At 45.3% G+C, this 24772-nt stretch overlaps 3 protein-coding genes across 3 annotated transcripts; 1 reads left to right on the top strand and 2 right to left on the bottom strand.

The window, feature by feature from the left end:
• Nucleotides 1-12795: 12795 nt before the first annotated feature.
• Nucleotides 12796-15607, top strand: LOC124694492 (probable polygalacturonase). Its single transcript, XM_047227478.1, has 5 exons — nucleotides 12796-13116; nucleotides 14076-14196; nucleotides 14307-14481; nucleotides 14584-14654; nucleotides 14822-15607. The coding sequence occupies exons 1-5, from the start codon at nucleotides 12796-12798 to the stop codon at nucleotides 15502-15504; spliced, it is 1371 nt and encodes a 456-aa protein (XP_047083434.1). The 3' UTR covers nucleotides 15505-15607.
• A 4-nt stretch (nucleotides 15608-15611) lies between these two features.
• On the bottom strand, nucleotides 15612-16906 carry LOC124701275 (50S ribosomal protein L5, chloroplastic-like). The gene is made up of 3 exons (XM_047233321.1): nucleotides 16599-16906; nucleotides 16280-16480; nucleotides 15612-16126 (listed from the first exon to the last, which is right to left on the bottom strand). The coding sequence occupies exons 1-3, from the start codon at nucleotides 16881-16883 to the stop codon at nucleotides 15794-15796; spliced, it is 819 nt and encodes a 272-aa protein (XP_047089277.1). The 5' UTR covers nucleotides 16884-16906; the 3' UTR covers nucleotides 15612-15793.
• A 3959-nt stretch (nucleotides 16907-20865) lies between these two features.
• LOC124695067 (beta-carotene hydroxylase 1, chloroplastic-like) lies at nucleotides 20866-22759 on the bottom strand. The gene is made up of 6 exons (XM_047227958.1): nucleotides 22297-22759; nucleotides 22118-22177; nucleotides 21820-22026; nucleotides 21342-21467; nucleotides 21185-21241; nucleotides 20866-21075 (listed from the first exon to the last, which is right to left on the bottom strand). The coding sequence occupies exons 1-6, from the start codon at nucleotides 22615-22617 to the stop codon at nucleotides 20986-20988; spliced, it is 861 nt and encodes a 286-aa protein (XP_047083914.1). The 5' UTR covers nucleotides 22618-22759; the 3' UTR covers nucleotides 20866-20985.
• Between the last annotated feature and the right edge of the window lie 2013 nt (nucleotides 22760-24772).

The raw sequence follows: 24772 nt of genomic DNA on the forward strand, positions 1-24772 counted from the left end.
CAGTCGATGAGAAACTAAAGGAGTTACTAACCGGAGGAACAACCAAGCAACCACGAGAGAGCACCCCGTAGACCACAATCAACGAATGTTTTCATGGAAGCTGAAAGTTTCGAAACACCGCCGAAGACCAATCATACGTGCGGATTTCCTCGAAGGACCCTCAAGTGCTGAAAGGTAGTCGGGATCGACGCACTCATACGTCGTTGGACATAGAAATGCGAGAATACGAACATCATCCAATATATCTTGAAATCTTCCTCTTCCAAGTCGAAGACAAGCATATTCATTAGCTCATTTATAGTTGGGGTACTGCCTTCACAACATGACCGATTCCTAACGACATCCCCGAATTGCTCACCGCACTTGATAGGAATGCGCCGTCCTCCAATTGGTGTGCCTAAAACCTTATGGACACACAAGTGCATTGAAAGCGAAGTCAAAGCCACTTTTGAAGACAAACATCCTCTTTGAAGCAACATAGTTGCCGACAATCCAAGCAACAAAAGCCCTTGGTATCTCTTCAAGACGAATATCAAGGAGAGATCCTTGACCTATATCAGCAACATAACCCCTTTGTTTGGGGCTAAGGGACTTGCAAACAGAAATGAACTTTGGAAGGCTAAGTTTTGTACTAAATTCTGATGAACCATTAGGGATAGATCCAGAATCGGAAAGCGTGAAAACAAATAAACACATGATCAAGACATGAAAATAAACCAGAAGCATGAACAAACATATATAGGAATAACAAACAATATAAACTAACCAAGATTTTCTCAATCTGTGCTGTTCAATTTTTTCATTAGTAGCAGATACTTTCTTCTCCATTCTCATCCTATCCTGCTCAAGTTGGTCACGCACCATGAATTCCTGAGTCACCAACTCAGTACCATCAACGGAAAAAGATCGCGTATCAGATAATTGAGGGGTGACCTCATCTTCACCATCACGAGGTACAGCAGCTTCATCATCCATTGAACAACGCAGGCTACGAGAAAACAACGATAACTCACAAAACCAGCCGAAAAATCCACGGGGATCTTTATTGAGAACCCGCCGCCTACATTCAACAATCGAAGAAAGAAATCAAACGATAAATAGGGTTAGGAAGCATTCCAGACGAGAGGTTTCAAAAACAGATCCGAGATGGGGGCGCAAGCGTACGAAGAGGGCAAGAGGGAGGAAGAAGATGGCTCACGGGATCAATGAATGACGCCAAAAATTACGGGGACGTCACAGAAGAAAAATGGGAAAGTGAAGTAGAATAAATCCTCCCATCCACAGTCCCACATGTCATCCACGAAGAAAAGGAATGATCGGAACAAGGAGGACCCACATGTCATACTGAAACACCAACTCCCATTTAATGAAAAAATATGCTGCCCCACAAATGCAGGAGAAGAATTATCTCGAAAGTAGAAATCTTAACTAATCGTCCACTTTTGGTGGACAACAGGATCACGCTTTCCATCTCCTCCTCTCTCTCCAACAGATTCAAAATTCAAATCCAGATCCAGACGAGGGGAACGACGAAGCCACCAACGAAGACGAAGGAAGACGAACGATCACGAACTCAAGGTAAACATCTAAATTCCACGTTCGTAGATTTGAAACGTACTATTCCGTGCCCCGATTTTTCTCGCTCGACAGCTGGAACCCCATCCACAACTAACATGTACTTCAGTGAATCGCAATTTTTCATCAATATTTTTTTTCCTTAGATTCAAAATTCGGACGTGCGGGACGTAGAAAATATCAACACAAGGGACCAAACAAGGGATGAGAGAAGCTGATCTCGCGGATCCGCAGGATTAGGCAAAGTGCAAAATACATCCGATCGGAACAACCTCATAGGTAAATTCACCGGGTTTCTTTCTCGTTGATTCCGGAATACAAACAGAGTACGGACTAACCACTCAAACACGCACTAAACAAGTTCAAACACTCGGATACTCATCAAAACTAGTCGTAAATTCAAACTTGCACATTTGCTTCGAATACTTGTCAAAAAGTAGCACTCAAACTTCTCAACCTTACACGCTTGCTCTTCATAGTCTTGAATTTCAACATTTCATACTCCTGCAGTGGCCGGAGAGGAAAAAAAAGAATCATCGGAGAAGATGGATGAAACATGGGCACCACAAAACAAGGATGAAGAACAACAAATAATGTGGTTGAACAAGCTGCCACACTGGAGTAAAGATACCACTAACTCGCCGAACGGATGGCAAAAGTTGCAAAAATGGTAAAACTTATCAAAATCCAATCTACTTACAAGCACCTCCCCGTTACGCTATAGTGCTAAACTTTGTCGTACAGGGAAGTACCAATTCACCATGTTAACAAGTACTAGTAAAACTGCATGGAGAAAACGGACAAACTTGTGCATATAATGATTTCATATTAACTATTACTAGTAACTATTCATATTAACAAGTACTAGTAACAATTGATTGGAAAAACAATTTCCATGCTTGTCAAACAAAAGCAACGAGTATTATCGTGCCTATGTTGTTCAAGAAGTACTAGCCCATAGTAGTAAGAAGCACTAGAAACAATTCCAGGCAATAACAGACTTACACATGTCAACAGGTACACAACTTCTAGTACTCGTGCCTATAATATGACCTTATTGTGATTTATTTGTAATGTGATCATATATCCGCATTTAAAATGTACACAAAATAAACTATTATTCCTTCTTTTTTTGACATGCATGTACACAAAAATTTATAATCATTTTTTTTCAGGCAAGAATACACGCATGGAAGAATAAAAAGGAGAAAATGCAACAAAATAAACTTAAAAAAGCCGAGTCACAGTACAGAGTGCAGTGTGCTCACCTTAAACGATCTCTAATAGAAGTAAAGAAGGAAGAAGCTTCCAAGCAATGACTCAACAATGGAATTGGATAGAGGGATGAAGGAAAAAAAATTGCTAACCTCTCGAGAATATAAATCGAATGCTCCCTCCTACGCTTGTTCAAGAGAGTATCCTTCCCCGCATGCAAGCAACGTCAAATCATATCAATCGCAAAACTTCACAATGAAGGTTGGTAAAATTAATTAATACATATGGCACCGAAAATTCATTAGTACATATTATTGAATCAATTTAACAAATATAATTAAAATTAATTATTTTCTCGTGATAGTAATATTACCGATCGTCAATCTTCTTACAGGATGTTGATGGCAACAATGTGAGGCAAAAACATCACGAACAAACAGGAAAGCATAATTATGTGTCAGCAACAAGCAGCTAGAACAGCTCAGCTACACCAGCGGGAAAATACATGCAAAGAAGCTCATCAAGTTACGAGGTAAGTAACAAAGGTTATAGAAGTAAAGTACAAAGTCAAAACATTTTTAGGATAAATCCTGATAATTATTTATCCATTTCTCAGGGTTTATTCAAAGAAATCGAGGACGATGATATGTCTGACGACAACAACGACAACAACAACACACGAGATCAAGCTAGTAGACAAGCACGAGACCTCCCGACAACAATCTCAACAAAACAAAGAAGACATCAAAAAGGCATGTAGATTACAGTTGATCAACACTTCTCGCAATGACGACAACGAAACCGTGATTAAAAAATATCCCGACAAAATTAAATTTATATCTAATTTGCGGGAGGTTTACGAAGCAACCAGGCGGGAATGAAACAACATGCAGGTCCAAGCAGCAAATATGGTATACCAGACAAACAGAATAACTGGAAAACACAAAAGCAACCAATACCAGCAAAAATTAGCAAGGTACAATGATTATGCACTCTGGAGAAACATCAGTAAACCAGGAATCTAACATAAAGTTTACTTGATTTACTTATCTTCAGGAAATGAAGTTTGCTACAACCAACACCAACTCCAGATGATAGCACAACAAGCAATACAAAGGTAGTAACTACATGTATGCACTAAAATTATCAAGTTCATTTAAAACAATGCATTAAAAAAATTAACTCGTATACCTTTAATTTACAGGAAACATATGAAGCATACACATGTACGAAACATCGGGAAATAAAAACATCGATCACCGGGTACGTAATTTTGATTTTTGAAACAGTCCACGCTGTGTTATATGTGGAAAATAAACACTAAAATATATAAACCTCCGAAACACCATCTTACAAAACTGATGCACAATGTAAATGTTATGAATTCAGGAAACCGGAGGAATGGGAAGTACCGATGAAGAAACAAGTGCCTCAAAGGAAACAGGTCAAAAGGAAGCTTATTCATCATCGCGAAACACAAGCACGAGACAATCAAACTCGTCCACGGAGGAACAAGCTACTAAACAAGAAACAAAAGAAGAATCGAACGATGATGATCCAGAAATAAATCCAGATCCTCCAACAAAGATGGAAGAAGAAATGGACAAGATGTTCAACACAGATGACTACCCAGCAGTTGAAGAGATTATCAGTGCAGCTATACCAAAGGAAGGTGCCCGCTTCAAAACAAGAGACGATGCATTCTACAGATACGCTCTGTATGCAAGAAAGGAAGGATTTGCAGTGAAGAAGTTCAGCAGCAAGAGATCAGGAAAAAACGGAGAAATTTACATGCAAACATTCACATGTAACAAGGAAGGATGCACAAACACAGATGCCAAAACATCGTCTCGGAGGAGAACAAATATACTATCGAAGACCGGCTGTAAAGCACACATAATTGTAAGAGAATTTGATGGATACTCGGTACATCAAGAAGGTCCACTTAGAACACAACCATCCGCCGGAGCCAACGGACTATCTCATTAGGTTTGCACACCGTCACAAAAGGATGACTGATCTTGACAGGAGATTAATTCATCTACTACGGATGGGACGTCCGCCACCAAGGAAGATGATGTTAATCTTCCGGTCAATCGAGGGAAATTCCGCGGAATACCCTTCGATGCTCGTTGATCTAAGCAACATAAAAAGTCAACAACAACAAATTGAAAAGGACCATGACATTCGAAGTGCCCGGAACGCTTCAAGACACTCCGTAAAACAAGCACTCGGCTTCTATTATGCCATGGAGATAGACGAATGAAAAAAGAGTACGCAGCACTGTTTTGGATGGACGCAATGTGCGTAATGAACTACAAGCTCTTCGGTGACTACATATCTTTCGACACAACTTTCAGCACAAACAAGTACGGCTTACCATTTGTTCCTATTGTTGGGGTGAACAATCACGGCTCCACAAGCATCGTTTGCCGTTGCTCGCTCAAGGATCAAAAAACGGATACATTCATATGGGTGCTGGAAACATTTGTTCAGGCCATGGGTGGAAAAGAACCAAAGACAATAATAACAGATCAAGACAAAGCAATGAAGAAAGCAATAAAGACAGTTCTAAAGACTACAACCCACAGAACCGCTACTTCCACATCGTGACCAAGATGAGTCGAAAGAGAGCACCTTCTTTGCAAAAAATACAGGAATGTCGAAATGCTAATGTACGTTGCAAAGAACGCATTCACACCAGCTGAGTTCGAAATGGGATGGAATAAAGTGATAAAGGATTACAATGCTCGGCGGAGAAAAACACCTAAGCAAGTTATACGGAATAAGACACGGTGGGTACCAGCGTACTTCATGGATAATTTTTTCCCATTCTCATCAAGCACAGGAAGGAGCGAGAGCACAAATAACATGTGGAAATGCTATAGCCAGACACACGGACACAATAACAATGTTCCTAGAACAATACGAGGTTATACAAGACAAGTGCTTATCTGCCTCGGACAAGAAGAAGCTCGTATCATCACTCAAAACAAGCAAAAGCGAGTAACAAGACACCCGTTTGAGAAGCAAGCTCTTGAACAATTCACAAATGACATATTCGAGAAGTTCCGGATCGAGATAACAAACAACACAGACATTCAAGGTAGATGGATCTCTTGAACCTGGTCGCCACCTCCGGCTGAAAAGAATAGTGAAATCCTACGACCACATGGAATTCAAAAGGGAGTGTTTCGACGTCACATTTGACGATGAAAAAAGAAACTTCATGTGTTCCTGCAAGAAGATGCAGAGGGATGGTATACATTGCTGCCATGTGATAAAAGCGATGGTTCACATGGAGATCGGTGATTTGCCGCAGAGTTTTGTGATTCAAAGATGGAGAAAAGACATAGACACGGAACTCGCAACATTAGGAAATGTCGCGAGATGCTACTTGCGGAGATGAAACACTAAAGTTTGCCGGTGTGATGAGCCATATGGCAGAACTTTGCAACAAAGCATGCCCAATTGACAAAGCATACAATGTCATGATTCAAGTGTATGCGAGATATGGAAACAAAAGTGCTGGCAAGCAATCGGAGAAGATGAAGGAGCCAAAAAACTACACAATGAAGAAACAGACTAGCAACGAAACATTACGTGACCCACCAATGTCCGACGGAAGAGGAACAAAAAGAGGAGACAGAATGATGCCGGGTTCGGAAAAAAACAGAAAACTAGACAAATAACATGCGGCCACCGCAAAGTATCGGGACACAACAAAACAGGATGTGAAACACCGAAAGCGGAAATAGCAAGCACAGGCAAGCACAGAGCGACAGCACAAGCAGACGAGCAGCAGCACAGAAGCAAGCATCACAAAGCAAAGGTATACAAGCAATACAAGCACAGGATCAATCAACGAGATAGACACACAAATGATGATAATAACACAACAGAAAGAACAAGAATTCCAGGAAACACGCACGGTATGTACTACCACAACGGAAGAATAAGGTGTAACATGGAATATCTAGTATTTGGAACACAAGACATATTAAAACGGTAAGTGTGCCCATGAAATTACTTTTGTCGGTTATGAAAACCTACTGATGTAAATATTAAGCTTTTTCCAAAAAGCTAAACATAAATTTGAAATATATTTATTTTGCGAGAGGTCGAAGATGAGCAAAGGATATCAAAGGAGAACAATAAAAATAGAAATCACACAAGGAGGAGGCCACAGGAATATTTTAGAATATATGATAGAAACAATGGAATGAATATGTAATGTTCTTATGTACTTCATTTCCTTATTTTGTACAATCAAGTTCACTTCATTGACTTCACTGGACGAAAAAAGGATAACCATTGTAAAACAGTTCTTACTTTCGAATTCTTCAATCTGTTCGCGTACGAAACTTGCCAAATAATCAGGAGAATCATAAGTGAGCATCATTCCAGCGAAGTACTGTCGAAAACTTTCAATGTCAGTCTGAAAAACACGAAACAACACAATGGTTAATTATCTTCAACAAGAATACACAAAAATTCAGAACGCACATGCTCCGAACGGAAAAGTACACAAGATGTACAAGTACTAAACAGAACCATTGACATGTAGTATTATACAAGTGAACGGTACTAAAAAAACCGCCTTACATTCTATTGAATAAAAGTATAAAACTATGTACACAACACATTACCTACCTTGAATACATGTGGGTAAAAATTAGCCTTGAACATCCAAATAAACCTCATTGCATAGATACCACAAGTCACGCCTCGCGCTTCTCCTAATGGACAAAAAAGAAAAAAACAACTAAATCCAAACACAGTAAATAAAATAAAATCATAATTCACATTATGAAAAGACGATTACTCTGAACAAGAAGGGGTGCCGCAAACTTTTATCTTGAACGATGAGATGTTTAATCCCTCAACACCATGAAGATGACTGTAAAGTTTCTTGAATGATTTGCACTGAAAACAATAAAAAATAAAAGTTATTGTTGTCATGTGTAAATAATTATTTAATTAGTTAGATTACAACGAAAACCATACAATTCTTTCAAGTAGAAGCCATCCGAGCTTCAGTCAACTCCAATGAGCTAGACACTCTAAATTTCCTGAAATGGATGTCGACAAAGATAACCCACCAATGGGTGTAATCGCAACAAGTAATGTAGACCTGTTTGAAAATAAACAATCCCACGAGAAATAAGAAAGCATCCAAGATACTTGTAATAGAAAAAACATAAGCGTCAAACAAAACAAGACAAAACATACCTCTTCCCTATTCAAATTATAGTACTTCGGATCATGTTCAGCAAAACTTGCAGCCGGATGAATAGGGTCCGCCTCATCCACATCAAGGATATGCTGAAAAAAGCAACAAGAAAATGATTAAAAAACTAAATGCTAAAATATCTAGTTAAAAAAAAAATCTAAAACATATACACATGACGTACCGCCAAAGAACTTGGAATATATAAGAAATCAAGACCATCATCAACGCACTTAAGAAAAACATCCATAACGAAGGATCCATAAACCCACCACCCTTCATTGCAAGGTAGAAACTATGCCAGATTGACAGACTTTCCACCAACTTCAAGTATTTTCTCACTACTGCAATTGTTAAAAACAACAAGAATAACCATCAGTCTATAAAAAAAATAGATGAAAAATAAATGGAAAATTGAATTCCAACAGTTACCCTTCAATGTAATTCCTAGGAGCCCGAAGTACATCAGCAAACAAAATTCTATGCAAAGCGAGATACGAGGAATATCCTCTTCCTCAGTTAGCTCCAAACGCTCAAGACAATCATCGGAATCGGTGTCCGGATAGGCATCATACTTCGGGCCATAGAACTACCTCCAACAACATTTTCAGCTTCGAGCTCCTTTCCCTTGCAAGTACATGGCTGCCTTTTCAACTCAATTGACAAAAGAGAAACCATATCACGCATCCGGTCAACAAGACCATGTCCCATTCTTATCATTGAGGAAGTGAAGAAAGTCTTCCACATTTCTTTAAGCTTACAACGTAATCGTAAACAAAAAAAAACACAATTAAGAATGCAGTTTACAATAACACAAGTAATTAAAAATCAAAAAACATAACAAAAAGCTCACATCATTATGCATTTCACCAGGAAACATATCTGAAATGTGACGATCAACGGCTTCACGAAGATGGTCGGGAATATCCGCACGAGAGTGAAAACCTGGTTCTGACATCTTTTCCAACCTGTTAACACAAATTACACAATTATATGGGTATGCAACTAAAACACCATTAGGTGCACAAGTACTAGAGAAATAGGAGAACAACTAAAGAACAAATTGCCACGCGAGTACCAAAGACAAAATCGAACAAGTACCCGCCACAAACGGCTGGACACACACACAGGTACAAAACTATAGCACAAAGAAGTACCAAACCACCTTCTTAACAAGCACTCGGAGAACTGTAAAAATAGTTCAGGTACGATGTGTGCATCTTATAACTTTTGAAACTAGAGAAAACAGGACGACGAAAAAAGAGTCCAAGAGAAACCACACGGACCACCTACGTCGTCGCAATTGCATATCTTCACTAAACTTCTAAAACGATTCGCGCATCCGGCACGGATACATCGACAACCAAACAAACCAAGAGAAACCAACATAATTTACAAACCGAAAACTCTAGAAAAAGGAAACACTAGCACCTTTGGTACCGCTAACTCTACAACAAATAGACCAAAGGAAACTAGACAACTAGATAAAAACTAGCACAACGAAAACTATAGAAAACAGACCAATATGAATTTACCAAGTACACAATTACAATACAAGTAGGTGCACAAGTACAAGTATAAGAGATATAGGAGCACAAGTACAAGAGATATACGAGCACAAGTACAAGAGATATAGGAGCACAAGTACAAGAGATATAGGAGCACAAGTACAAGAATTTTAGGTGCACAAGTACGATAGATATAGGTGCACAAGTACAAGAGATATAGGAGCACAAGTACAAGAATTTTAGGTGCACAAGTACGATAGACTGAGCTACACAGGTACAGATCAAATTATCACACGAGTATCAAGGACAAACAATAACAAGTACCAGAGACAAAGGAAAGCAAGTCCCGGCAGAAAAGGCTGGACACACAAGTACTAGATAATAACACACAGAGTACAAAACCATCTTATGAACAAGCACTGCACAACCCTAAAACTAGTTCAGGTACGATGTGGGATACATATAAACCCTAAAACAAAATACACAGATAGAAACCACAAGAACAAGCAGCATCGTCGCATTTGCATGTCAACACGAGACGGGAAACTCAGCGGCTCCTCCAAGGCGGGTAAATCGTCAAGAAAAAAGACAAACAAACCGTAAATAATAACATGCATGTCATCACGAGATGTGTAACGGAGCGGCTACTCCGGCGCCGCATAATCAACGGCAATGTTCCTCAGAAGGTGTGTAACCAAGAGGCGGTGAAAAAAAATCGACGAAAAAAGTACCGACTTTACTCAGAGAAAACGCATCTGCATCCGCCTTCCGCATTTTTCCAATTGAAAGTGCTACCTCCCTCCCATTAATTCCCCAGAAAACTCACAGCCCGGAAATACAAAGGGAAAAACTGATTCGATCTACTCGAATCAAAGGGAAAAACCAAGATCTTAGAAACCCTAAGCGAGGCAGAAAAACACGACGGCGCTTACCACTCGGAGCAGGAAAAAGTCCGCCGACGATGAGTTGCGAGAGGTTCCCGACAAGCAACGGAGGAGAAGGGAAAATAGCAGCGCCGCCGACGAGACGACAAGCCGAAACAGCGAGCCACGAAGATAGGCGACGAAAGAAGAAGACTAAGGGAAAAACGGAGATAAAGGCAAACGCGAATCGGGTACCCGTAAACCCGCTAACTGGGAAGCGCGCCCGTTACGAGAAATGGACGGTTCGCAAACTAACCAGAAAGCAACACGTGTCGCGCGCGGAGGCACTCCACCGGCAAATTGCGCGCCCCACGTTCACCCACGTGTCGAGCGCGGAGCAAGTCCATTCCCTTCCCAGAGGTCGGCCTTTTTCTAGAGTTTTCGCGGAAATCAACCATCCCAACTCCAACTTGAGTAATACTCCCGTTTCACAGTTTTTGTCGTGATTGTTCGAACTAAAACCACAATAAAAAATAATGGAACGGGTGGGAAAAAAAGTTCTTGAGATTTAAAGATCACATTTGATCGAAAGTATATTTGGTTCTCGAGCACCAATGCTCCTTTTACAAAATAAAAAAAGCATAGTTATAGTATAGCTATAGAGCCTCATTAAAATTCCAACTATAGAACTATGACACAATCAAACCCGAATGAACAAAATGTTGAATTGAATCGTACCAGTCTATACTGGGGTTTATTACTCATTTTTGTACTTGCTGTTTTATTTTCCAATTACTTCTTCAATTGATAGAAAGAAAGATAGTAATAAGAATTCTCTTATCCCATTTGGAAGGATACCCATCCTTATAACTATCCATGACTGTTTTTGTCTCTAGCACGACCACTTGATAAAATGTGGAGGAAAGTAGGGGAAATGGCCGATACTACTAGAAGAATTCCTCTTTGGCTTATAGGTACTGGTATTCCTGTGATTGGTTTAGTAGGTGTTTTCTTTTGTGACTCCCTCTACCGTTGCCTAGGAACCCGCGCCTCGCACTAGCTCCGAGCGGCAACTGCGTGCAACGTTCGCGGCCCATGTTATTCCATGTAGTCGTCGCCACCGCAAGATGACCACCGTGCGCATCCCTGCCTAGCCTTTCTCCACCTTGGTCGGGGGAGAGCCCTGCTAGCTCCATTGTACAACAGATCATCAAGTATTCACATTTAGAATTTAGTCACCACATAATTATTTTGAGGGATAAATACCACATAATTGTGCATCCACGCAAACAGTAATATCATTTAACACGTATTTTTATCAATTGTCATGTCTAAATGACCTAGAGAAATGCGTTGTCAATAATAATCTCATGCTTCTTTTTTTTTCCTTTGGGCAAAGAAAAAATGCCCATGTTTTTTTACAGCCCCATGCTGTACTCATGATTCACGATGACCCCGCGCGCGCGTCACCCGTGGCAAAACCTGTGAGCTCACGCAAGGCAGGTTTCCCATAAACCGGTACAGGTCAGTCACTGCATGTTGTCATCAGGGTGCAGTTGTTCTAGAGCATTCTTAATTTATTTCCCCATTCTTTGTCCAAATAAGAAAGGAAAATATACCATGAAATCATGTCAAGATCGCAACACAGTGCTTGGCAAATAAAAGAGAAACGATGCAAATCCAAAACATTAAATGCAAAATATGCCTTGCACTCCTCTCCTTGATCACACGCTCTGTTCTGCAGATATTTTACGCCGCCGTGATCTGCATGAAATCGTAGCTTAGATAGAACGAGTCCACACACTTGAACGCGAAGCAGCAGGCGAGACGTGCCGGGGCGACAACAGTGTGTCCGTGGACCACGCCCACTCGCCTACTCCCTCCGTCCACAAATAAGTGTACACGCGGGGTTTTCAAGATAAATTATGGAGTTGAGTAAAAAATACATTGGGAAGATGCAAATCAGTATCTCTCTCCTCTTTAATTATTTCACATCCAATGAGCTAAGTGCATGTAGAAATCAAGGAAAACATGTGATGAATGTTATTGGGTTTGATTTCCGTGCAAAGAGAGAGAAGCAATTTTTGGTACTTTAATATGCATTGGGAACATAGAAGTACACTTTTTTGTGGACAAAGTTTTAAGCTAGATGTCCACTTATTTGTGGACGGAGGGAGTACTGCACAAACACTTGCGGCCACGTCTAGCGGTCCGGCAACTCTGTCGCGCGCGGCAGAGGTACTACTATAGCACGCATTGATTTAGGCAGCAAATTTGGCAGATCGACACATAATCTTTTCCCCCATCAGTTTCGATCTCGCCTCTGCCCCTATATAAACTCCGCCGTTTCCTCGCCCATTTATCCCCGTCCCAATCGGAAACGCCTCGCGCAAGCTCGCCAGCCATGGCCACAAGAAGAGCAGCGCTCGCCGTGGTACTGGCGCTGGCGCTGTGCGCCGTCGGCATTGGCGCGTCGCCGGCCGTGTCGAGGGGGGCAGGGTGCCGGAAGCACGTGAAGAGGATCACGGACTACGGGGCGGTCGGGGACGGGAAGACGCTCAACACGGCGGCGTTCGCCAGGGCGGTGGCGGACCTGTCCCGGTGCGCGGGCGACGGCGGCGCGGCGCTGGTGGTGCCGGCGGGGAGGTGGCTCACGGGGCCCTTCAACCTCACCAGCCACTTCACCCTCTACCTCCGCCACGGCGCCGAGATCCTCGCCTCCCAGGTCAGTAAAACCCATTAACCACACACCCAGAACATAAACCGCCGCTGCCCCTTTCTTCAACCGTGGTATTAATGGCGCGTTTAAGGACAAGATTACTACGCTATAAATCGTGGCGTAATCAGTTACTGTGACACGTGGGGTAGTAATTGACGTGCCATCACGACGGACAGCACGGGGAGCGGTGGTAAAGTCGAAAGAGGTCGTTTGCGTAGGTCGTGGTTTAGGCAAGGACAAAAGCTTTTTTTGGTCATGCCTCTGCCATTGCCATGAGCCCATGATCTTTCGTTGTCAAGCTTTCTAGGCATGGCGATGCCATCGATCACCTTTCCATGCTAGGCATACGGCATGGTGGACGCGTTTCCGTGCTCGCCACGATGCATCGTTGCCCTAATTGAATGCTAATTACTAAAATGCTGTAAGTGACACGATTACATGCTTGTTTCGTCCTTGTTTTCTGCCCAGTTTAGTGACGATTAGTATGGAGGGTTTATTACCTTGCATTATCCATGATCTGTGTTTATGAGTAGGAAATCGTATCATTTCGGCGCTTAAATGTATGCCAAGAACAACCCAGCCACTATGTCCTAACAGGTGGTTGCCTGGAGGTTGAGTTGGTGGTCATTCAATACATTTACGGATTTGATCACAAAGCTGCTTACCCTGTACTACCATTTGACGACCACAAGTCAACCAATCTTAATGTGGTTACTGAATACTCGTGGGAGCAAGGGAAAATAGTAGGATGGAAATACAGATGTGCCAATTCTCTGAATATGTTTATAAACAGCCTAGTCCCTGAAGATTCTTTAGCTGTTCCATATGCATTCTTGGTTGCTAGCTATTGCTGTCTCATTTTCATAGCACTATTTTTTGGCAGTTTTAGCGACCCGTGTTGCTTGTGTCTGATACTCTGCTTGCATTGTCTCGTGATCTTACTTGTGAATCCAACCTTGATCCAGGACCTCAACGATTGGCCTCTGATAGCTCCCCTGCCGTCCTACGGGAGAGGAAGGGACGAGCCTGGCCCAAGATACAGCAACTTCATCGGCGGATCAAACCTCACCGACGTCATCATCTCCGGTAAAACGCGCCTTACCACCTCCAAGATCATCACAAACTGATGAACAAAAGCCATCTAGCTAGTAGCTGCAGAGACGTGACTTGACAAGCTAAATGCAAAACGTTTTCAGGTCAAAACGGAACGATCAACGGGCAGGGGCAGGTGTGGTGGGACAAGTACCGCGCCAAGCAGCTCACCTACACGCGCGGCTACCTGCTCGAGCTCCTATACTCTCGCGACATCATCATCTCCAACGTCACCTTCGTCGACGCGCCCTCATGGAACCTCCACCCCACCTACTGCAAGTAAGAAACTGATCTGAATCCATGCCCAATGTTAGTTCTCATCCTGTAGTTGTTTGGTCATGAATCCATCGTGCTCACCTTGGCGTGTCTTGTTTTGGGCAGCAACGTGACCATCAGCGGCGTCACGATTCTCGCGCCGATCCACTCGGCTAACACCGACGGGATCGACCCAGGTAGATCACTCACACTTGCAGCATGAACTAACCATCCAGTAGTGTTAGTTCATCGTCAGAAGCATCCTTGTGTTTCCCGTAAAAAAAGGAGTATCCTTGTGTTGCTGAATCTGAATGTTAATTTTTTTTCTGAATCTGAATGTGATAAACTGTTATTGCTCATTCAGATTCTTCCTCCCACGTCAAGATCGAGGACTGCTACATCGTCTCCGGCGACGACTGCATCGCCGTGAAGAGCGGCTGGGACGAGTACGGCATCAAGTTCAACATGCCGAGCCAGCACATCGTCGTCAGGCGGCTCACCTGCATCTCCCCCACGAGCGCCATGATCGCGCTCGGCAGCGAGATGTCCGGCGGAATCCAGGACATACGCGTCGAGGACAGCATCGCCATCAACACCGAGTCGGCCGTCAGGATCAAGTCTGGCGTGGGGAGGGGCGGCTTCGTCAGGGACGTCTTCGTGCGCAACATCAGACTCCACACCATGAAGTGGGTCTTCTGGATGACTGGCAACTACGGCCAGCACCCCGACAACTCTTCCGACCCCAAGGCCCTGCCCGTGGTCACCGGCATCAACTACATCGACGTGTTAGCCGAGAATGTGACGATGGCTGGCAGGATGGAGGGCATCCCGAATGACCCCTACACCGGGATATGCATGTCCAATATCACCGCCCACCTTGCGCCCAAGGCCAAGAAGCTGCAATGGAACTGCACCGACGTCCAGGGAGTGGCATCTGCTGTCTGGCCGAAGCCATGCCCGCAGCTTGGCGCTGTGGGCAAGCCCTGCACATTCCCGGAGGACGAGCTCGTCATTGGTCCGCCGGAGTTGCCCAAATGTACCTACTGATATGTGTGGTAGGTTATAGCCATCAGGGTTAGAACCAAAGAGATGATGTACTTCCTGTCTTAGTATAGTCTTACAGTCTGAAAAGTGCTGCAGAATAAACATATGTGTGACATGAACTTGCAGAATGAATTACCTGACCAAAGCAACACTTTCCATTTTGGTTTTCTGGCAGTAGGTACAACATGAACAGCACGTAACATACAGCAAGATGATCAAATTTCTAAACCAAACTATGCAAAATGATCACAATCAACAAAATGGGAAGCAAACGTCATCCTGCGCTTGATCTTCACTTTCTTCCCCTGCCCTTGCTCATGAAGTGGTGCTTCTTCAACCTCTTCTTCTTGTACTCGTCGCCCTTCATGTGCGCGGCAAATGGCATTCCGAGGAGGGCAAGAAGCCTCTGGGCCTCATTGTCGGTCCTGGCGGTGGTGACGATGCTGACGTCCATACCGTTCTTCTTGCCACCCACCTCATACGGGATTTCCGGGAAGACGCCCTGATCGCGCATACCGATGGTGTAATTGCCGCTACCGTCGAAGCTGTTGGGGTTGACACCCAAGAAGTCACTGGTCCTAGGGAGCCCAAGGTTGATGAGCCTATCCAAGAAGTTGTACATCACCTGTATGCAACCCAAGGTGAAATTGAGCTCATCTGTAATAAGTTTGGATTTCAGACAGCTAGACATTTCAAACTGCTAGAAATTTCAGATACCAATCTGCCTATGTATGCATTTCAGAGCGAAAGTATGACATTTCGGCACAATGGGGCTCACCCTGCCGCGGAGGGTGACGGCGATACCAATGGTGTTGCCCTCGCGGATCTTGAAGCTGGCGACGGAGTTCTTGGCCTTGGTCTTGACGGGGTACTGGCCAGTGATCGAGGCGAGGTCCTTCATGGCGGCCTCCAGCCCCTTGTTGTTCCCCGCATCCACCCCCAGCCCACAGTTCACCACAATTTTCTCGATCTTGGGTACCTAACGGAATCCACAATAACCAATCAAGAATCTAGTACTATCGGTTCGTCCTAGACACGGCAGCAATGGCTGACATTTCCGTCGTTGAGCAGAACCAGAGCAGGAGAGGGTGGAGTACCTGGTGGACATTGGTGTAGCCGAACTCCTCGGTGATGATGGGGACGACCTTGGTGTCGTAGACGGTCTTGAGGCGGTGGACCTTCTGGGCCTCGGCGGGGTCGACGAGGATGATGGGGTTGGCCGCCGCCGGCTTGGGCGGCGCCTCGGTCGCGGCGGACGCGGCGACGCGGATGGCGCGACGGAGAGGCGGGGAGCGGATTTGGAGGCAGCGCCGGGCGGAGGTGGTGGCAACGGGGAAGGGCGAGGGCGAGGAGGAGGGCAGGGTCACCGCCGTGGCTGCCATTGGAGCGTGCGGGGATAGCAGAGGGGGAAACAGGGCTTTATGTCATTGCCATTGGTGGATGACGGGATAAGGCAAATTGGCTGTGGCTGGCTGCTCACTGTCACTACAAATGGGCCTACTAATCTTTTGATCACCCTAAGGATGGGCTCGTTTCTGCTATAGTGGTCTAGTCCAGGCCCAGTAAATTGCAAACAAAAATTATCTACAAATGTGAAGGCCCGGCACAAATTCATCGAGTCCTTCCTGGCCCGTTACTCTCGAGTAAGATTTGCCAGATCCATTCCAAGAATTTTGAGACAATGCATTTTTTTTTCAATAAAATGTGGTCAAATCAATTCTTGCAAATATCCACAAAAAATGTAATGTTGCAAACCAAACAACCCACACTGCAAAAACCATTAAGGCCTCCATTTTCAAATTAACAACACAACTTTGGTGTTTGAATCAATTTTTACAAAGATGAATGAATCAAACAGACTAGAGCGCATTTGATGTATACTCTTAGCTTCAGAAATGGAACACGGGTTTCTTGGTTACATTTTTTCATGTGGTCTCGAAAGTTGCTTTCAAAAGTTAGTTGCACCTTAAGAAAACTACCGTTCTTCCTTTCTTGATGGTTCCCCAACCTTGGGATTTTACATCAAAACCATGAGACGACAGAACCTCAATCTCACAGTCAGTTATGGTTTAGATATGTACTCCCTCCTTTACTTAACATATAACGATTTGGCAACCTTATTTTAGCTTGTCAAAACGTCTTATATAAGGAAGGGGTACATGTTAGGTTGTGTGTGATATGAAGACATTATTGTCGTCGTGGTGAACAGACAGATGCCATAGGATGGCTTAAGTTGGGGCCGAATGGACGCTAGAGGATTCGGGGGAGGGTTTGGTTAACAGATGGATGGATCTCGGATGGATTCCGGTATCTTTATTGATGAACTTGGCCTTGGCCAGAGGTTGAAGATGAACCGTACAAGCTCTATGAACTCGGGTTTCTCTCTACCAACTATGGATCTCCTAAGGTTCTGTCTATTGATCGCCTATTGCTCGTCGTCCCGCGCAAGGGAGTGCCCCCTCTCCTTATATAGGGGAGAGGGTGGCTTACAAGGGAAGGAACCCTAATGGTATCTTTGACTAGACAAACTACTTTACAGAGCTTTTTTGGCCTCAGGTGACGCCGGTATGTCTTTAATCGGAGAGCTGTGACGTCCTCCAGATGCTTTTACGTCATCATCTGCTTTGGCGCCAGGGCTTCGTTTAAAGCTACTTTGCTTAGCTCATCTTTGTCCTCTAGCCTTGGAGAGAATCTTTGACCAAAGTGCCGACAGGCTACAGTGAAAATCATACCGGTACTCCGGTACCTCTCCGTGTTCCCTAAATTCCGGTATACCCCTCTTGGGATACCGGTAGGTTTTAACTTGGCTCTTGCCAATCTCAAAAACCATCCGGATTGATCTACAATCTGGTATCTTTAAAGAAAGAATCTTGGCAACTTTGCCATGCCTTTGGCCTACCGGGGGCCATCCCCCCGACAATTATTGTGACAAATATAGCACAAAACCTAGAAATGAGATTGATACAGCTTAAGTTTTCAAACTTAAATCGTAACATTCACATTTTTTATTTTCAAAAACTTAGCAAATTTCCGTATGGTTTTAAGAAAAATTGCATGAGCAAGCTTGAGCTCAATACATGTTTGCCTTCTTCTGAAGATTTTAATAAACTTCAAGTACATTTTTTTCCTAAGATTTAGAAAAATAGTTGCACCAGCATAATTTATTTTTGCAGAGGTCCCTATTGGGTTAACAATGCCTGTACTAGCATTTTCGAATAACGAAAAGTCTCTTTGACTCCTGAGCTAGCTCCAGTGGTCCCTAAAACATAGTTACAAGTTTGAATATTTTTTGAATACAAATCTGGATATCGTCAATGACGTAAGTATTTGAAGATGGTAGTTTGCATGTTTGTGGGATAGTTTAATGGTTACATCCACTTTTTCAAATTTGGTTTGAAGTTCTTAAATGTGATTTTCATATTTTTTTTAAACAGCTGGATCACTAGATCTCGGGAGCCAAAAAGATCTTCGCTCCTTCGGATAAGCTATAAAAACATTGAGAATATTTAATTACACAACGTCGCTTGAGGTTGGCTCAAGTTTGTGGAGCCAAGCGTATAAGGACTCACAGGATGTTTGGTTTATGCCTAGGCCGGCCACGCCAAATCAAGGGCACGCCAATATTTTGGTGAAGCATTCGCTCACCCCTATTTCGCCAGCGCATGGACACAAAACCGGAGCAACGACTTGGTGTGGCTCGGATAGTTAGGTTTCAGTCCAAACGGTACCCTACAATACCGGTCAACGCAAAAAATTTGGTGTGGTAGCCGCCAGCCACAATCCAAACAACCCCTCAATCCTGATCTTAGCAGGTTGCCTTGTTGATACCTAAACTCAAGAATATAACACATACAGACATCCAAAAGAAAGATTCAATTTGAAAACTGTACATGGAGATGTTTCCATGCCTCGAACTGGACTCTCATTAGAAACAACAGCACAAAGCGGTTCCAGTTCTAGGTCTGACGCCAGCGATTTCGTCCCTCCGAGTCTCCTCTGGTCGATGTCCTAGCCGGCATCGCGAGGGGGAGGTCCGTCTGTCGTTTGTGTGTGTGTTTTAGTAATAGGTTTTTGAGGTTTCTCTATCGGCGCTATGGTAGGGTAGATGCTAGTGGTGCTTCTACTAATTGATGTATCTACAATTGAAATATATCTAGATACATCTATATTAGCGTCAAGTAGTATGAATCGGAGGAAGTAATAATAATGGTCTCTCAGTCCATGCCACTACTTGTCGGAAGTGTCGCTGACGCCAGCTATAGGCCTGTGAAGTCCAAGTTGTTGGAGTGACATTGGCAGATCCTGCCTCTTGAAGGTTGGGGTGGCGATAGACACAGCTCTGGCATTGAACATGCTCGAAGGGTTCCTTCGGCTGATGTTTCTTATCGGGTTGGATTTACTTTTACGAGGTTGGTGGCTATCGCAAGTCGTTAACGGTCATGACTAAGGGTTTGTTCATCATTAAAGAGTGGACCAATCGGTGCTTTTCTTCTCTAGCGATGGCTATGGACGTGTGTGGTTGATAATTGTGGCGCTCGTACATAAAAAGTTGAAGACTGTAACCGTATGCACCCCGTCTAAAAAATAACGTGAGTGGAAAAACATTTTCCACACTTACAAGAGTCAACGACTGTGCTATCGTGCAACTTATGTTGTGCTTTATTTTAGTGAGTGGATGACAAGGCGGTGCGTCCGTTCTTCCTTAAACAAATCGGAGTGTAATTCTTGAAAACTCGATAGCCCAGTTTATCCCATTGACCACCGGCAAGCGTATCACGGCGAGGATCCCGCCCACATGCATATCCATCCCCAAAGCCCACGAGGCAATGCAACGACTCGTCACATGCACAGATACAGTGCACATCACTGAAATGTAGAGACGCGCGCCGTGAACTGAACTGAAAAAGGCCCAGCTCCCTGATAATTGGTGATCAACTTTTGCTTCCAGGGACCAACAGCATCACGATCGTCGGTCCGTGGAGGTCTCTTCTTTGCCATATTCAGGGTCAGACCCGACCGACATAGCATGTTCCAGAAAAAAGCAGGTAACTGTATTACCTGCCGCGTGGCCCAGAATCCGTTTGGCGACGATGAGTTGCTGTCAGGGCATCGTGTACAGATCTGCTCAAGCGCTCATAATGGACCCATGTAACGTGGGCGATAGTAATACAGAAAGGTATTATGATACTACTACCGTCTCGCTACAGTCAGCAGCACGATACATCAAGATAATAGTACAGTAATACGAGATACAGTACGTCAGCTCCACATAAATACAGTAGCAGGAGGCGTCAACATGCACCAGCACAACATCTCTAATACCAGTGTGCTCCACCGACTGACCTAAACACTACTGTACCATTTTCTAACTAAACTTTCGATTCCTCTTCTATGAACAGACCACATTCAGACAAAACATGTATCCCGCAATGACAAGATCGCAGAGTACCTATGATCAAGGGCACCGAACGAGTGGGTGTCTTCTCATTGCATAGCGTCTAGGGTCTCTCTTCTCTTGATCCTTTTCTGGATCTCCTTCTCCAGCTCCTCGGTCCCGCCCACCTCCTCCAGCTCCTGTCAACCAAAATCCATCAGTATAACCCGATGAAAGCATTGAAGAATGTCAAAACAGTTGCCGATTTTGCAAATCCTGTCATAAATCAAACGATATAAGTTGAGTCACCTTGGGCCCGAGGAAGAGCCCATACGGCACGCTGTCGAACTTGTCCATGTGATGGATCTGCAGCAGAGAGCATAAATGCCATGTACGCGTCAGATTTCGGAGATGGCCGTGGTTAGCAGCAGGGTCAGAGCTGCGCAGAGGAAGATGGGATTCAGACCTGGTGCGCGGCGGCGACTCGCCGGAAGTAGGGCACGTTCTCGATGGGTCCGACGGGGAAGCGGCGGTGGACGAGGCCGTCGTGGACGAACATGTAGGCCATCCCGAAGAGCGTGATCCCGAGCCCCTGTCGCGCGAGGACACGTGGAAGGGTCAGGTCAGATCGCGCCACGTCAGCACTGACATCCGCATCAACAATTTTTTGCGCAATACTAGAATATATTGTCGTCGACAGGAAAGCTGCTGCTGTCAGCTAGGATACGAAATCGGCGTTGGGCGCGCCGCGCGGAGCGTTGTCGTCTGCCGATGGGCAGGCAGCATGGGCGGCGATGGCGCCGCCGCAAGGCGACAACGGAGGAAACACTTGTGCTTCGCCCACGGCACGCACAGGTGTGTGGGCGACTGGGCGCGCGCGCGTGGTGTGGAATGGAAGAAAGGGGAATTGGAAATTGGAGTGGAGGACAAGGAAGAGTGCGTACCGCGCCGAAGCAGAGTCCCGGGACGAGGCCGCGGTTGAAGAAGCCGAAGGCGAGGAGGGCCATGGCGGGGACGGCGTTGACGATGGCGAAGACGTCGTTGAGCTCGAATGGCCCGTCGCGTGGCCGGTGGTGGGACTCGTGCATGTGCCACAGCGAGGCGTGCCACAGCGCGCGGTGCGCCCACCGCGCCCAGAACTCCATCCCCACCTGCGAGCAAGCCATCCACACACGCGTTATCGGAAAATGCGTATCACTCTAGCATTTTCTGCTGCTGGGGGCGTGCGTCACGTGTGCTCACCGCGGCGCCCACGGATAGTGCGAAGGTGCCGAACATCTCCGTCACCGGAATCTCGCCTCCCTGGCAAAAGCAGTAGGAACGGACAACTGTTACAGAGCCGAAATCTGGAAGAAGGAAATTGTGGGGAATTGCCATGGATGTGATGCGAGCTGCGGAACGGGGAATCAGGAGTAGAGTACCTCCATTTGCCAGGCGAAGCGGTAGTAGACGGCGGCGGCGGCCATGGAGGTGATCCCGAGGCTGGACATGACGGCCGCCACCAGGTACGTCCGCCGCTCCGACTCCTTCCTCGCCTTGCGCTCCGACACCGCCATCCGCGCCTCCTTCGCCTCGTCGACCTCCGCGGCGTCGGCCCTGCCGTCGGAGGCCACGCGCAGGACGGGCACGGCGGCGCGGCGCGTGGAGATCGGGAGCGGCGCGAAGGCGAGGCGCGCGGGCGGGGCGCGGGCGCGGGAGGCGGCGATAGGGAATGGCGCGGCCACCAGCCTGGCGACGGCCATGATATGAGATCAGGCGGTCCTGGGTTTTGCCAGGGATGTCGCTCGCTACTGGGTTCGTAGCGTCGAGCCGGGGAGGGGCTCGCGTTTGTGTGGTGTGGTCCGGCTCGCGGAACGAGGGTGCGCGGGCGGGGGGACAAGTGGGTCGTCGCAGGAGTCAACTTGTGGACAAGGGAAGTGCGCCGGAGGGATCCGCTTTTTATAGACGAACAAAAAAATAATACGCAGAACATCGTGATAGTACATCATCCTCAAATAAGTGCACAGGTCTTAAATCAAACTTTATTACAGTAATTTTTACCAACTCTTTAGAAAAACGTACGGAGTAACAACATTTAGTTCAATAATATAGTAATATAATATCATAAATGTTGTTGTTTTGTGTAAAAAGTTAGTCAAATTTTAAAAATATTTAACTTCTAAAAATGAATAAATCGTACACTTGTTTGCGGACGGGTGGCCTGTATGTATGAGGAAGGCAAGCAGGCAAAGGGGTCAAAGGGGTCTTTTAATTCAAAAAATGGGCAAACCTTGAGCGTCCCCAAGGATCACCCGTATTCCCCCATCCCCATTTCATCTGTCTCATCGAAGGCCCATGATCCACTCCCCGTGACGTTCGCTCGTGAGAAGTAGATCAGAAAAAAAATCCATATCCCCTCGCATTGCTTCCATCAAACCGGCGAGCACCACCGGACTTGCAGCCCCTATTGGCGAGCGCTTCGCCGCTAACCGCCAGTAGCACCACCGCTGCAAATGACCATGTCTTCCTTCTCTCGATCTGGGCCCCATTCATCCCCTCCCCATTTACGTGGCAGCAACGCCGAGTGACCAAAGTACCAATGATGGCCGCCCTTGGCAGCAACAACGAGTGACCAAAGTAGCAACATTGGCCGCCCAGTGGCAGCAACACTGAGCGACCGAAGTAGCAACATTGGCCGCCCAGTGGCAGCAACACTGAGCGACCGAAGTAGCAACTCTGGCCGCCCATGGTAGCAACTGTCAAAACTGTTGCAACCAGTGGGCAATGATTTGTAGCAGCGGGCATAGACATGGCGGAGACAGAGCGCATCCAGGTGAGGGGCCTTTGGGCCCATTAGTCCAAGGAGACAAGCTCGGGGGACGCGTGTAATTGGCGAAAGCCGAGAGAGGAGAATGATAAATTGGGCTAGTTTGTGGCTTTGGTGCGATTGTGCGAAGGTTGAGACAGCGAACGATCGGCGGTGAGAGCCATTCCATGGTGACACCCCTGTGTCTCTGCATGCAGATAAGATGTGGAAGACGAAGGGAAAAACATAAAACAAAAGCAACTGCTAGAGAAGGGATATGATGGATGTGTGGTGTCGTGGCCTGGTGGGGCCCTCCTTAACCCGTTCTCCACCATCACATGAAGGGACTTGTGTCATGCACGGAAGGCGAGGGACGCGTCGCGTGCGTTTTTCATTTAAAATGCCTTCAATTTGAGAACACCATACCGGGGGGTGATGACTCCAGTAGATGCGATCATGAGGAGGCCACAAAACTAAACCCCCGTCGGTGTCGCTGTCGATCTGCTCCCCTCCAGTGGCCTTGGGGTCTTGGAGGTGTAGCGGACCACAACCTCTTGCCGGCGAGAGGTTTCCATTATTTTTTTAAGGCTGCTTTTCTAGTGCTTTTTTAGGGATGGGGAGGCGATGGCTATATCCTAAAGTCATGATAAGGTCTTCCTCGTCCTATCTCGCTTCAATGGTGCGACTGGAGCCGGGAGGGCATGTGGAGTCATGTGTCTGGTTGATTTTTTGTGTTCATTAGTGTGGTTTCAACTCAGTTTCTTTCAATGTACAGTTGTTGCTCTGGTGTGCTGGTGCTTTGGGTCTTTAGCACGACGGCTTTCCCAACGGCTGTCTATTACAATAAACTCTAATACTTTCTCTGTGATTATTTTATTATAGATACATCCAGACACATTTTAGTTCTAAATACATTCATAAAAGCAATAAGTAATATGAATCGGAGGGACTAGCTTTGCTCGAGGGGCACACACCTTTGGCTCACGCTGGTGTTTTTATTATCATTAGGGGGTTCAAGTACCGATTTGTAATTTTTATTACCTTTCAATCTACTTGTATTTTGATTGATGACTAGTTGAATGCCCGTGCGTTGCTACGGAATAATAATAAAA

This window comes from Lolium rigidum, chromosome 3 (assembly GCF_022539505.1).
Source record: "Lolium rigidum isolate FL_2022 chromosome 3, APGP_CSIRO_Lrig_0.1, whole genome shotgun sequence".
In the NCBI taxonomy this organism is placed as follows: Eukaryota; Viridiplantae; Streptophyta; class Magnoliopsida; order Poales; family Poaceae; genus Lolium; species Lolium rigidum.